The 14,575-nt window shown below is 47.2% G+C and overlaps 1 protein-coding gene across 6 annotated transcripts in view; it reads left to right on the top strand.

The window, feature by feature from the left end:
- LOC122940143 (alpha-2-macroglobulin-like) overlaps window positions 1-14,575 on the top strand; it is a 201,401-nt gene that overhangs the window by 48,796 nt on the left and 138,030 nt on the right. For all 6 annotated transcript variants that reach the window (XM_044296537.1, XM_044296538.1, XM_044296535.1 and 3 more), the window contains 2 exons: window positions 895-1,131; window positions 9,443-9,509. In XM_044296537.1, coding sequence (XP_044152472.1) covers window positions 895-1,131; window positions 9,443-9,509 — 304 coding nt within the window. The remainder of the gene's footprint in view (window positions 1-894; window positions 1,132-9,442; window positions 9,510-14,575) is intronic.

The raw sequence follows: 14,575 nt of genomic DNA, 5'->3' as shown, positions 1-14,575 counted from the left end.
GGTAAACAGCGAGAAGGCCGCAGCGCTACTGGAGCGCCGCTGCCTTCTCAAATAGCTGATCGGTGGGGGTCCCAGGTGTCGGACCCCCACCGATCAGAAGCTGATGATCTATCCAGAGGATAGATCATCTGTTTAAACAAAGTGCAGAACCCCTTTAACAAAAACTTACAATGGAAAACAGCTACATCATGAGAACAGAAAATGCTACTCCCTCCTTCCTTTGTTTTATCTAATACTATTCATTCCTTATCGTCTCTTGTCTTCCATATTTTCCATATTTCACTGCCCCGCTCACTGATGACCTTTAAAAGAAATGTATTGTATTGTGTTTTCCATGTTTTCATCTATATTTTGTAAAATAAAATCCTGAAATTGGTTACAAAGCCTCAATAATATGTATAATAATATGCTGACACATTCTGTAGAGATCACTTCTCAGCAGTCACTACATTATCATCACAGGCAGATTTTCTTTATTATTTTTAAATGTAACAATTATAAAGGTGAAGGCAAATAACACAGGATTCACCATTTAGAACAGGTCAAGGTCTTGGCTTACCTCCTCCCCTCCCTGCATAATGGCCTCTGCCACAAAGCATGCCCGCCATCCCCACCTATAGAAGTCATGTCCATGAAGCTGCAGTAATACAAAGGTAGCTGCCCCCAAACATGTGCAGGAAATAGAATTAATAATCAGAAAAATGTAATAATTGAATTTTTTTTTTTTTAATGTAAAGATAATATTTTTAAGAATCTGGTTTTAACTAGTAAAAATATAGATAAGCCAATCCAAAAAAGAATGATAAGGCAAACTTTGTTTCTTAAGGAAACTAAGAGCTGGATCGGGAGGAATGTCTAGAGATACGTTTAACAATTTTATTACTTTTCTTCCAGGCAACTGTAAACCAAACCGACTACACACCTCCTGATCAGTCTGACTCTAAAGTTCCCAGCAATGTGTTTGCACACCTGGAATTATCACCTTTTATTTCTGATATTAGCAGCTTTATTAAGATCCATCCTCCGGGTGCTATCCTCCCATGTGATGGGCAGCAAGAAGTGAAGGTTGATTATATCATCAAACAAAAACAACTACAGGAAGGAGTCAGCCATCTTCATTTACATTATCTGGTGAGTACCAAGGAAAGATGGGTATTTCAGTAATAAATGTTTGCATTATTTTTACCATACCAGCTGCATCAGGATTTAATGGAACAACCATATTAGCTAGAAAATATAACATGGGACATAACTTTTTGCATCCAAAGACTAAGGCCCTGATTTATTAAGACCGGCGTGATAGGACCTGCATTGCTGGAGGAAGCATTTAATGTTTGACGCGGAGCAGGCCTCATCATTTATTAAATGCCTTTCCAGCAGTCCATGCGCCAGACTGAAATCTATGGCAGTAAATATTCTGACATAAATAATGATGAATGCCAACAGCCACGTCCACGCTCCAGCATCATCACACACCCTTTATGGAAACCTGGCGAAGGTGGTGTAAAACTGCCAGATGCAACTACAAAAGTTGCAATGGAATTTTAAAAGTTGCATAAGCTGGTTTTGCAACTTTATGAAGCCAGAAAAATGGCGTGGGAGAATGATAAATTCCCCCCAAAGTTTCAACCACAAATCAGAGAAAAAAAAAAGATCAAAGAAAAATAAGCTGCTCCAAAAAAGCAAAAACAAACTTATACTTCTAAGTACATACAGTAAATAGGGAGTGCATTAGAATACATACAAAGAACTGATTGGCTCAAGAGTCCCAAAGTCGAAATCCTCAAATGATCCGCAGCACTGCTTATAGTTTTAAAGCACCAAGTGTGTCTATTCAAGCCTTGAAAAAGACTCACTAGAGTCAAAACATCACTTTGTTATGATGCTTTTTGGCGAATAAACACACTTGGTGCTTTGAAACTATAAGGATCATTTATGGATTTGTGCATTAGAATACATACAGTACAGCTACAGAGCATCACAGTACATATAGTACTAGTAGCGTGCAGTACAGTACATGTAGTACAGGTAGAGAGCAGTACAGTGCATGTCAGACAGGTAAAGTTCAATACAGTACATGTAGTACAGGTAGAGACATGTGGTGCACATAGAGTGCAGTACATGTATTACAGGTACAGAGCAGTGCAGTACATGCAGTACCATGCATCTAGTATGGGAAGAGAGCAGTACAGTACATTAGTATGGTAGAAAGCAGTATACATGCAGTAGTAATGGTAGTTAGCTGTACACTATATACCTTGAAGTATGATGCAGTGGCCCAGAATCGGGTATTTGCAATTAGTTTTTGCTGAATGATATTAATTAATGAACTTGAATTCATTGTATTACCCAATATGGTCTTGTATGGATCTGCAAGGGGTTAACTACCCTGACTCAGGCCTTGTAGAAATCTTGGAGATAGACTTATCTCCACCCCCAGTAGTGTGTTAACTGAGGAAGTGGTAGAAGCTACATGTGCTCACTCCTCAGAGGACTAGGCCTACGTCCCAGAAAATCACTGATATGTGTACATCAAGAAAGCCATCCCTACTTTACAGTACACCAGAGAGAGAAAGAAAGAACCTAGAAGGTCCTGATTCTGCATGGCTGAGCATTGGAGTCAGTGTATAAGGTATTTGCTTTTTAAGGCTGATGGAGACTTTACTGCGAGAGGAACATTACTAATACACTTTTCACAGTTGGACACAGTCTGGTCCTCATCCTAAGGGTCCATTCACACGTCCGCAATTTCGTTCTGCATTTTGCAGAACAGAATCTCGGACACATTAATTTCTGCTGTGCTGCCCGGACATGGAATTGCGGACCCGCACTTCCGGGTCCGCAATTCCGTTCCCGCCCGAAAAAAATAGAACATGTCTTATTCTTGTCCGGACAAGAATAGGCATATTCGGACAAGAATAGGCAATTGCGGACAAGAATAGGCATATTCTATTAGTGCCGGCAATGTGCAGTCCGAAAATGAGGAACGCACATTGTCGCTGTCCGTGTTTTGTGGATCCGCAAAACACGTTGCGGACGTGTGAATGGACCCCAATCCTGTGCCCCTCAGCTGGGAAATATAGACACATTTACATCACAAGAACTTTATTGCCAGCTTTAGTTTCTGCAGAAAGAGATTTTGGAAACATAGAAAGGAGGAGTACTACAACCCCCATCGTTGCTTAAATCCAAACAATGCTATCTGGGAAGATTTGCACTTTGAATTGTTTGGAACAGTGTTTAATACTACTGGATGTACTACAACTCCCATTCTGCACTTTAGTAAAGAGAGACTTGTCTATGTTCTACAACTGGCCTGGTCACTGACTCCAGCACCATCTACCAACCACTGAACCTACATCTCCTGCCTTTCATCCACAACACTAAGCAGCTCCACTGAGTTCTTTGGGACATCTTGAGGGCAAAGCTGTTCAACAGAACTGCAGAGCTCACACAGCTGCTAAACCCTGATGCTTCTAAAAAAAATGGTATTGGCAGCATCCAAAGCATGTATGCACCAGGTAAGAGACGTGACCATCAACCTGGCTCAATATCCAGGAAATAGCAAGCACAAAAATATCAAAGGAGGTAAGACAGTGAGATGGGGCAATGCCTCTAAACGCAAAAACACAAATGCAATCGCACTCTGCAAACCAGCACTCTGCCCTGCCTTTAAGCTGGATGTTGAATAAGGCATTGGTGTACATTTTGGCCAAAGCGTAATAAGCCACTCACCACGTCAAGGTCGCCTTAATGAGTGGTCCCTAACACTAGTTCCTACCTGTTGTGGGCCACGACAGCCACACAAAGTCCAGAGAGCGCAGGTACAGCATGCACGCCAGGCACACTCTGCTTTTAACCCCGTCCGGTGCCATAACAGCTTTCATCGGATCCAGGGATGCAAGTACCAACATGCATGCTGAGCCCACGATATACTTCTCCTGGAGCCAAAATGGCTACTGGTAGGTGCAATATAAGCAGACTCAGTTTTATACTGACTTTAAAACCAGCCGCCAGGGCAAAATAACTGGTCAGGTGTGCATGGCTGCATGGAGATCGCCACGCCTCCAATATATACTACAAAGAATGTGGGGGGTTCAGCCCGCACAACCCTGTATGCAATGAGCACCAGAGTGCGATTGCATTTGTGTTTTTGCGTTTGTATCTGTATTTCGCCATAGCAATGAGCACCTGCATACAGGGTTGTGCGGGCTGAAACCACCCACATTCTTTGTAGTATATAATGCCTCTAAACGGAACCAGTCATATTGAAAATGCTATCTAATCTACCACAGTCATTTTATAGAACAGGAGGAGCTGAGCAGTTTGAAATATAATTGTAATTATAACTTGTAATTTAATGCTTGAAATCCCTTCTCTTTCTATGCTTAGGACTGGAGTCCAGTGTGCAGTCTTAGCAGTGATTGACAGGCTTCCCTGTATGAATGTGCATCCAGAAATACAGTAGCTGTCAATCACTTACTACGACCACTCACTGGATGCCTAAAAATAGAAAGAACAGATTAGTAATGGACGAACATCGGCCGGGATGGTTTGCGAACGCATCAAATGTTCGCGAACTGCGCGTTTGTGGCGGGACCCTCTGACTTTAATGGCAGGCGAACCTGAAAAACCTTCAGGTCCTATTTGCAGCCACCAAATACTTACTAGAAGTGCACAAATAGTCCCACAACATGGACAGTGACATGCCAGAGGGGGATCAATGACCAAAATTCCCACAATAAATATGTATTTTAATCAGGGGCCATTTTTATGCGTCTTAAAGGGAAACTCTCAAAAATGTGCCCTGCTGGAGCCTAGAACGTTTTTAGGCCTTCACCTGACAGAAAAGAACATGTGGCTGAAGGCAGGGCCGGCTCCGGGTTCATGTGGGCCCTTGGGCAATAAATCCCAGTGGGCCCCCTTGAGGCATTTTTGTACATTTACATGTCCCTCTATTGTTCCCACATGGTATAATGACCACCAGTGGCCCCTATACAGTATAATGACCACTAATGGCCCTTCACACAGTACAATGACCCCCCTATGCTTCCAAACACAGTATAATGACCCCCAGTGTCCCCACACACAGTATAATGACCCTACAGTAGCCCTCTATTCAGAATAATGACCCCCAGTGGCTGCATATACTATATGGAGGGGGCACTGGGGGGTCATTATATTGAATGGGGGCTCTAGTGGTCATCCTACTAAATGGGGGGTCATTGGAGATCATTATACTAAATGGGGGGCACTGGGGGTTATTATACTGTGTAAGGGGCCCTCACAGTGTAAAGACCCCCAGTGGCCCCCTCACATACCTATCATTGCTGGAGCGCAGGGGAGCCGGCGGTCCTGTCATTCACTAACCGCAGCTCCCTGCGCTCCTTCTCTCCTCAGGCCCACTGCAGCAGTGAGACACACGTCATGAAGTCACTGCTGGGTCGGGCCTGGAGGAGAGAAGGAGCTGTGCAGTGATGTAGCTGGAACTGACTGGGCCCCACAGAAAATTTTAGTACGCCCCCCGCGCATGTTTTTCCTATCGGTTTCATGTATAAAAATGTACAGCACTCCATGTTTTTGTATCCTGCAGAGTCCAGTAAAAAAATGCATACGTTAACACATATTTTTTGCAATGGAGAACGGACGCCACTGTACGGCATCAGTCTTAGGCATCTGTTAACGTATACATTTTTGGGATGCATTAAATGGATGGCAAAAATGGGATGTGAACCCAACTTTAGTATGAGAATAAGCACCAGTACACAGAGCGCTACCTGGTCCTGCTGGTCAGGGATGAGGACTGTGTTTCCCAAGGATCATTTATCTACTGGGAAATACAGGGAACAGTATAATACACTAGAATCTATATAATCTAAAAGATATTAGCCCTACCCCCGAATAATAATACAATTAGGGGGTCATTTATTATATAGAAATATGTCTATATTAGGCGTATTTCTGACACATAATGTGGCGTAAAGGTCCTTAGCACTGCAATCTGCATCTTTTTCCCGCTCATGACAGGTCTAAAAAAGGTGGCGTGGGCAGGGAAAGGGATACGGTTATGGTCATAAAGTTATTGGATACCACCGCCATACAGTGACCGGATAACACCTCTGTACAGTGACCGGGTAACACTGCCATTCAGTGACCGGATAACACCTCTGTACAGTGACCGGATAACACCGCCATACAGTGACCGGATAACACCGCCATACAGTGACTGGATAAAAGGGTATAAGAGGGCACAGTACAGGGAATGACTAGGGGCACTGTACAGGGTGTGGTAAGAGGGCACAATGCAGGGTATAATGGGGCACAGTACAGGGTAAGGGGCACAGTATGGGGTGGGTGGCACAGTACGGGGTGGGTGGCACAGTACAGGGTGGGGGGCACATTCACATGACCCTGTGATGTTAGAAGGTCCTTATGGTGAATTTGGTTCAGACTCCACCATAATGAGAGGCAGAGGAGTGAGACAGGGGCCCAGGCCCTGGATGGACAGGATGGGTGAACACAGCAAGTAGGTGGAAGGGGCTCTGAGGGGGATTCATACAAGAAGTAGTGGCAGGAGGGTCTGTGCAGGGCAACAACAGGAAATAGGAGGGTGGAACAGGAGCTCTGGATACATGAGGGAGGAAAGGAGACACAAGGGGATCCATGAGGATGAGATAGGACAGGATATGGGGGGGGGGGGGCAGGTGTCATGGAGGTAAACTACTTAATGAAGCAGTAAAACAACTAAATAGCATGAAGCAGAATCCAGCAGCAGCTCGAAGAGTTCCCCTCCCCCTCCTGTCCCACAAAGAAGAGACAGTCACAGTGCAGACTCAATGACAAACTGTGCGTGTCTGAAGCTGGTAAGGTAACCTGCTGCTCTGCTGAATGGAGTGAAGAGTGTCTGAAGCTCTGAAGCAGGAAGCCTTATGTGACTCAGAGGGCCCACCAGCGGGGTACTGCGTAAGTGAAATGCCAGCAATGAGTTCTTCCATCTGTATTGATGGAAGTGGTCATAGCAGCTCAGTGGGCCCCCTCAGGAGCAGTGGGCCCCGGAATTTGCCCGGGTTTGCCGGGTGCTGACACCGGCCCTGGCTAGAGATACATTAGGCGGTCACTGGATAAAAATTTTGCTGTAGGCCACTGAAGTACAGGCCTTAAAAATTAGGCATTAACCTGGAAGAAAATAACTTGTGATTATGTGGCTGGAGGTACATTAGGCAGTCACTGGATAAAAATTTTACTGTAGGCCACTGGAGCACAGGCCCAAAAAATTAGGCATTCAGCTGACCGAAAAGAACTTGTGATTTATGTGGCTGGAGGTACATTAGGCGGTCACTGGTTAACAATTTTATTGTAGGCCAGATCCATGCCTCATTCATTTTTTGAAATGTGAGGTAGTCCACATTGAGCTAGGCTAGTGCGCTTATCGGTCACGATTTCCCCTGCTGCTATGAACGTCCTTTCGGACAGGACACTTGAAGAGGGGCAAGCCAAGAGTTCCATGGCAAAATGTGCTAGCTATGGCCACAGGTCAAGCCTGCACACCCAGTAGTCCAGGGGCTTCTCGCTTCTGCGAGCTTTGCCTGCTTCTTCTCTTTCTTTTGCCTCTCTGCTGCTCCATCTCTCACTCTGAACTCCCCTTTCTCTCTCCTCTTTCTCTCTTGTGGGCACCCACGTGACGTACATCAACACATCATCATCGTCAGCTTCACCACCACTGACATTTGAGATCTCAGAGTAGGCAGCAACAGCGGGGACCTCCCTGCCTTGGCTGATATGGGTACTGTCGTCAGACCGCTGGGTGGTGGCCGTTGCTACCTCATCCGATGTCAAGAATTGCTGTGCATCGGTAAGGTCTGGGAATGAATGGGAAAATAATTTCCTCTGACTCCAGTAAAGGGGCTATGTTGGTGGTGGTTCTGGTGTTTTTGGGGGTGCACACAGCAGAGAGTGAGTGAGTAGGGTTCAGATACAGAGGATGAGGAGGGTGCAGAAGCGGAAGGGTGAGTGAGCCACTCAAACAACTCTGGTGCGCCCTTTGAAGTAATCGCACGCGCCTTCTGCAACTTCTCACTTAGGCTCCAGCCTGGTGCACCTGCCCGACCCCTACCACCCCTGCTGAACGGCATGCCTCTTCCTCTGCCTGTCATTTTCAAAATGACCCTGTGCCTAAGTGTCTAGAGAAGAGCAGTATTTGTGGAAGCAGTTATATTGCAGGCCTCAATCAATATTTGGTGGAAACAGGTATATCAAACCCCTTAATCAGTATTTTGTGGAAGCAGGTATATCACAGCCCTCAATCAATATTTTGTGGAAGCAGGTATATCAAACCCCTTAATCAGTATTTTGTGGAAGCAGGTATATCGCACCACTCAATTTATTTATTTTTGCCACAACAGTTATATCACACCACCCTGTTTATTTGGGGCAGCAGGTATATTGCAGCCCTCAATCAGTATTTTGTGGAAGAAAGTATATCACACCCCTCAATCAGTTTTTGGGGGGTAACAGGTACATATATCACATCCGTTGCAAATAGTTGTTCCAATAGCGCTTGTCCCTCTATATAGCTGCAGTATCGCAGCAGAACCGCACACAATTGCTGCACAATACAAATGCACCATAATAAACTTTCTATGTTAGAAAGTATATTCTAGTTATATCACACCTATCGATAGCACACCTATACCTGTCCTTAAAAGGACGTTTGTGGCCCTATTAGCTAGCATTTGGTCGCCCTAACAGCCTGTCCCAACTTCTCCCTACACTGGCCAAACACAGAATGTAAAATGGCTGCCAGATCGGGTTCTTTTATAGGGTGGGGGTGTGTTCATGTGCTGAAACGTCTCAATTGGCTGTCCTGTCCCACCTGATGGATGTGTCATGGGTCAAAGCTCGGTGCAATGCAAAAGAATATGGCGCCGCAAAACGACCGCCGGACGAAATGCAAGGCCATCTCTAGAACAGATATTTAAATTCATAAGGTTGTACTGAATAATTTGCTACAAAACTATGTATCAATCTGCTCAGCTCCTCCTGCTCCATAACCTGCTGCTGACAGATTGGAATGCATGTTGGACCTGACAGTTTCTCATCGACTTCAGTGGTTTCCATGTAATACTACATGTTGCTGTTGGACAGGGGTCAGCATACTTCAGCACTCCTACTGCTGTGAAACTACAACTCCCAGCCTTCAAATTTACTCAGCTTTTCTTGTAACTCCCTCAGAATTGAAAGGAGGATTGTGGGAGTTGTAGTTTTAGAACAGCTGGAGTGCCAGAGGTTGCTGGTCCCTGCTGTAGATATATCTAGCTTTCCTTGATGATAACAGCTGGGAATTTCAACAGGGGTCCCTCCCTCTAAAGCTGCCAAATATAAAGGTTTAATCAGCCAACTTATATTTTTTACTGTACTTAATCTTACAAATTTTCATTTTTAGGTCATTACGAGATTTTCTATAAAATACTCTGGACAGCTGGAAATACCATTAGGAATTATAGATAAAGGTAAGAAATTACATAACTTTACTATCTCTATAGGGACCCCAGTTGATAAGACACAGATAACTAATACTGTCTATTTATGTGATTGTGTATCAGCATGCATTTGCCTATGTACTCTACCATATGTTTACTAATATAATAGTAGAATTAGTAGTAAATGGTGGCATTACTTGAGCACTTTACTGTATGTTGGTTTTGAACAATGAATTGTGGTTGTAGTAGCTATGTATGTATGAATTAATGATTACTTGTCAGTAGAGTTGAGCGGACACCTGGATGTTCGGGATCGAGAAGTTCGGCCGAACTTCCCGGAAATGTTCGGGTTCGGGATCCGAACCCGATCCGAACTTCGTCCCGAACCCAAACCCCATTGAAGTCAATGAGGACCCGAACTTTTCGGCACTAAAAAGGCTGTAAAACAGCCCAGGAAAGGGCTAGAGGGCTGCAAAAGGCAGCAACATGTAGGTAAATCCCATGCAAACAAATGTGGATAGGGAAATGAATAAAATAAAAATAAAATAAATAAAAATTAACCAATATCAATTGGAGAGAGGTCCCATAGCAGAGAATCTGGCTTCACGTCACCCACCACTGGAACAGTCCATTCTCAGATATTTAGGCCCCGGCACCCAGGCAGAGGAGAGAGGTCCTGTAACAGAGAATCTGGTTTCATGTCAGCAGAGAATCAGTCTGCATGTCATAGCAGAGAATCAGGCTTCATGTCAGCCACCACTGCAACAGTCCATTGGCATATATTTAGGCCCAGCACCCAGGCAGAGGAGAGAGGACCCGTAACAGAGGATCTGGCTTCATGTCAGCAGAGAATCAGTCTGCATGTCAGCCACCACTGCAACAGTCCATTGTCAGATATTTAGGCCCAGCACCCAGGCAGAGGAGAGAGGTCCCGTAACAGATAATCTGTCTTCATGTCAGCAGAGAATCAGTCTGCTTGTCATAGCAGAGAAAGAGGCTTCACGTCAGCCACCACTGCAACAGTCCATTGTCAGATATTTACGCCCCGCACCCAGGCAGAGGAGAGAGGTCCCGTAACAGAGAATCTGGCTTAATGTCACCAGAGAATCAGTTTGCATGTCATAGCAGAGAATCAGGCTTCACGTCACCCAACATTGGAACAGTCCATTGGCATATATTTAGGCCCCGGCACCCAGACAGAGGAGAGGTTCATTCAACTTTGGGTAGCCTCGCAATATAATGGTGAAATGAAAATAAAAATAGGATTGAATGAGGAAGTGCCCTGGAGTACAATAATATATGGTTAAGGGGAGGTAGTTAATGTCTAATCTGCACAAGGGATGGACAGGTCCTGTGGGATCCATGCCTGGTTCATTTTTATGAACGTCAGCTTGTCCACATTGGCTGTAGACAGACGGCTGCGTTTGTCTGTAATGACGCCCCCTGCCGTGCTGAATACACGTTCAGACAAAACGCTGGCCGCCGGGCAGGCCAGCACCTCCAAAGCATAAAAGGCTAGCTCTGGCCACGTGGACAATTTAGAGACCCAGAAGTTGAATGGGGCCGAACCATCAGTCAGTACGTGGAGGGGTGTGCACACGTACTGTTCCACCATGTTAGTGAAATGTTGCCTCCTGCTAACACGTTGCGTATCAGGTGGTGGTGCAGTTAGCTGTGGCGTGTTGACAAAACTTTTCCACATCTCTGCCATGCTAACCCTGCCCTCAGAGGAGCTGGCCGTGACACAGCTGCCTTGGCGACCTCTTGCTCCTCCTCTGCCTTGGCCTTGGGCTTCCACTTGTTCCCCTGTGACATTTGGGAATGCTCTCAGTAGCGCATCTACCAACGTGCGCTTGTACTCGCGCATCCTACTATCACGGTCCAGTGCAGGAAGTAAGGTGTACACATTGTCTTTGTACCGTGGATCCAGCAGGGTGGCAACCCAGTAGTCCGCACACGTTAAAATGTGGGCAACTCTGCTGTCGTTGCGCAGGCACTGCAGCATGTAGTCGCTCATGTGTGCCAGGCTGCCCAGGGGTAAGGACAAGCTGTCCTCTGTGGGAGGCGTATTGTCATCGTCCTGCCTTTCCCCCCAGCCACGCACCAGTGATGGGCCCGAGCTGCATTGGGTGCCACCCCGCTGTGACCATGCTTCATCCTCATCCTCCTCCACCTCCTCCTCGTCCTCCTCGTCCTCCAGTAGTGGGCCCTGGCTGGCCACATTTGTACCTGGCCTATGCTGTTGCAAAAAACCTCCCTCTGAGTCACTTCGAAGAGACTGGCCTGAAAGTGCTAAAAATGACCCCTCTTCCTCCTCCTCCTCCTCCTGGGCCACCTCCTCTTCCATCATCACCCTAAGTGTTTTCTCAAGGAGACATAGAAGTGGTATTGTAACGCTGATAACTGCGTCATCGCCACTGGCCATGTTGGTGGAGTACTCGAAACAGCGCAACAGGGCTCACAGGTCTCGCATGAAGGCCCAGTCATTGGTGGTGAAGTGGTGCTGTTCCGCAGTGCGACTGACCCTTGCGTGCTGCAGCTGAAACTCCACTATGGCCTGCTGTTGCTCGCACAGTTTGTCCAGCATGTGCAAGGTGGAGTTCCACCTGGTGGGCACGTCGCATATGAGGCGGTGAGCGGGAATGCCGAAGTTACGCTGTAGCGCAGACAGGCGAGCAGCGGCAGGATGTGAACGCCGGAAGCGCGAACAGACGGCCCGCACTGCACTGCAGCAGCTCTGACATGTCGGGGTAGTTGTGAATGAACTTCTGCACCACCAAATTCAGCACATACGCCAGGCAAGGGATGTGCGTCAAACCGGCTAGTCCCAGAGCTGCAACGAGATTTCGCCCATTATCGCACACCACCAGGCCGGGCTTGAGGCTCACCGGCAGCAACCACTCGTCTGTTGTTCTATACCACGCCACAACTCCTGTGCGGTGTGGGTCCTGTCCCCCAAACATATGAGTTTCAGAATGGCCTGCTGACGTTTACCCCGGGCTGTGCTGAAGTTGGTGGTAAAGGTGTGTGGCTGACTGGATGAGCAGGTGGAAGAAGAGGAGGAGGAAGCCGAGAAGGAGGAGGTGGCAACAGGAGGCAAAGAATGTTGCCCTGCGATCCTTGGTGGCGGAAGGACGTGCGCCAAACAGCTCTCCGCCTGGGGCCCAGCTGCCACTACATTTACCCAGTGTGCAGTTAGGCAGATATAGCGTCCCTGGCCGTGCTTACTGGTCCACGTATCTGTGGTTAGGTGGACCTTGCTACAGATGGCGTTGCGCAGTGCACACTTGATTTTATCGGATACTTGGTTGTGCAGGGAAGGCACGGCTCTCTTGGAGAAGTAGTGACGGCAGTGAACAACATACTGTGGGACAGCAAGCGACATGAGCTGTTTGAAGCTGTCTGTGTCCACCAGCCTAAATGACAGCATTTCATAGACCAATAGTTTAGAAATGCTGGCATTCAGGGCCAGGGATCGAGGGTGGCTAGGTGGGAATTTACGCTTTCTCTCAAATGTTTGTGAGATGGAGAGCTGAACGCTGCCGTGTGACATGGTTGGGATGCTTGGTGACGGAGGTGGTGGTGGTGTTGGTGGTACATCCCCTGTTTGCTGGGCGGCAGGTGCCAACGTTCCTCCAGAGGCGGAGAAAGAGGCCGAGGCGGCAGCAGCAGAAGAGGCCGAGGCGGCAGCAGCAGAAGAGGTAGCAGGGGGAGCCTGAGTGACTTCCTTGGTTTTAGGGTGTTTACTCCACTGCAGTTCATGCTTTGCATGCAGGTGCCTGGTCATGCAGGTTGTGCTAAGGTTCAGAACGTTAATGCCTCGCTTCAGGCTCTGATGGCCCAGCGTGCAAACCACTCGGGTCTTGTCGTCAGCACATTGTTTGAAGAAGTGCCATGCCAGGGAACTCCTTGAAGCTGTCTTTGGGGTGCTCGGTCCCAGATGGCGGCGGTCAGTAGCAGGCGGAGTCTCTTGGCGGCGGGTGTTCTGCTTATGCCCACTGCTCCCTCTTTTGCTACGCTGTTGGCTCGGTCTCACCACTGCCTCTTCCTCCGAACTGTGAAAGTCAGTGGCACGACCTTCATTCCATGTGGGGTCTAGGACCTCATCGTCCCCTGCATCGTCTTCCACCCAGTCTTCCTCCCTGACCTCCTGTTCAGTCTGCACACTGCAGAAAGACGCAGCAGTTGGCACCTGTGTTTCGTCATCATCAGAGATGTGCTGAGGTGGTATTCCCATGTCCTCATCATCAGGAAACATAAGTGGTTGTGCGTCAGTGCATTCTATGTCTTCCACCGCTGGGGAAGGGCTAGGTGGATGCCCTTGGGAAACCCTGCCAGTGGAGTCTTCAAACAGCATAAGAGACTGCTGCATAACTTGAGGCTCAGACAGTTTCCCTGGTATGCATGGGGGTGATGTGACAGACTGATGGGCTTGGTTTTCAGGTGCCATCTGTGCACTTTCTGCAGAAGACTGGGTGGGAGATAATGTGAACGTGCTGGATCCACTGTCGGCCACCCAATTGACTAATGCCTGTACCTGCTCAGGCCTTACCATCCTTAGAACGGCATTGGGCCCCACCATATATCGCTGTAAATTCTGGCGGCTACTGGGACCTGAGGTAGTTGGTACACTAGGACGTGTGGATGTGGCAGAACGGCCACGTCCTCTCCCAGCACCAGAGGGTCCACTAACACCACCACGACCATGTCCACGTCCGCGTCCCTTACTAGATGTTTTCCTCACTGTTCTCGTTCACCACAACAACAAAAATATTAATTGGCCCAATGTATTAAATTCAAATTCAGGCCTTTTTTTTTACAGACACCTAACACTATCTGGCTATCTATTTAGGTCCCGTATTACACTAATACAGGCACAGCAGTAACCACAGATTTAGCTGACTATGAATTTGAGGCCTAGTATTTAGGCGCTGGGTGACAGGTATACGTTTACTGACAGAATTAGACTGGGATATGGCCAAAAAATAACCACACTATTGATGGTTAAATGCACTTGGTGTGACAGCTTGACCAACCACACTACTGAGGGTTAAATGCACTTGGTGACAGGCGCAGCTTGCCCCTGATGTAGTATA

Source organism: Bufo gargarizans, chromosome 6 (genome assembly GCF_014858855.1).
Source record: "Bufo gargarizans isolate SCDJY-AF-19 chromosome 6, ASM1485885v1, whole genome shotgun sequence".
Lineage (NCBI taxonomy): Eukaryota > Metazoa > Chordata > Amphibia > Anura > Bufonidae > Bufo > Bufo gargarizans.
This window is presented reverse-complemented; position numbering and strand designations above follow the sequence as displayed.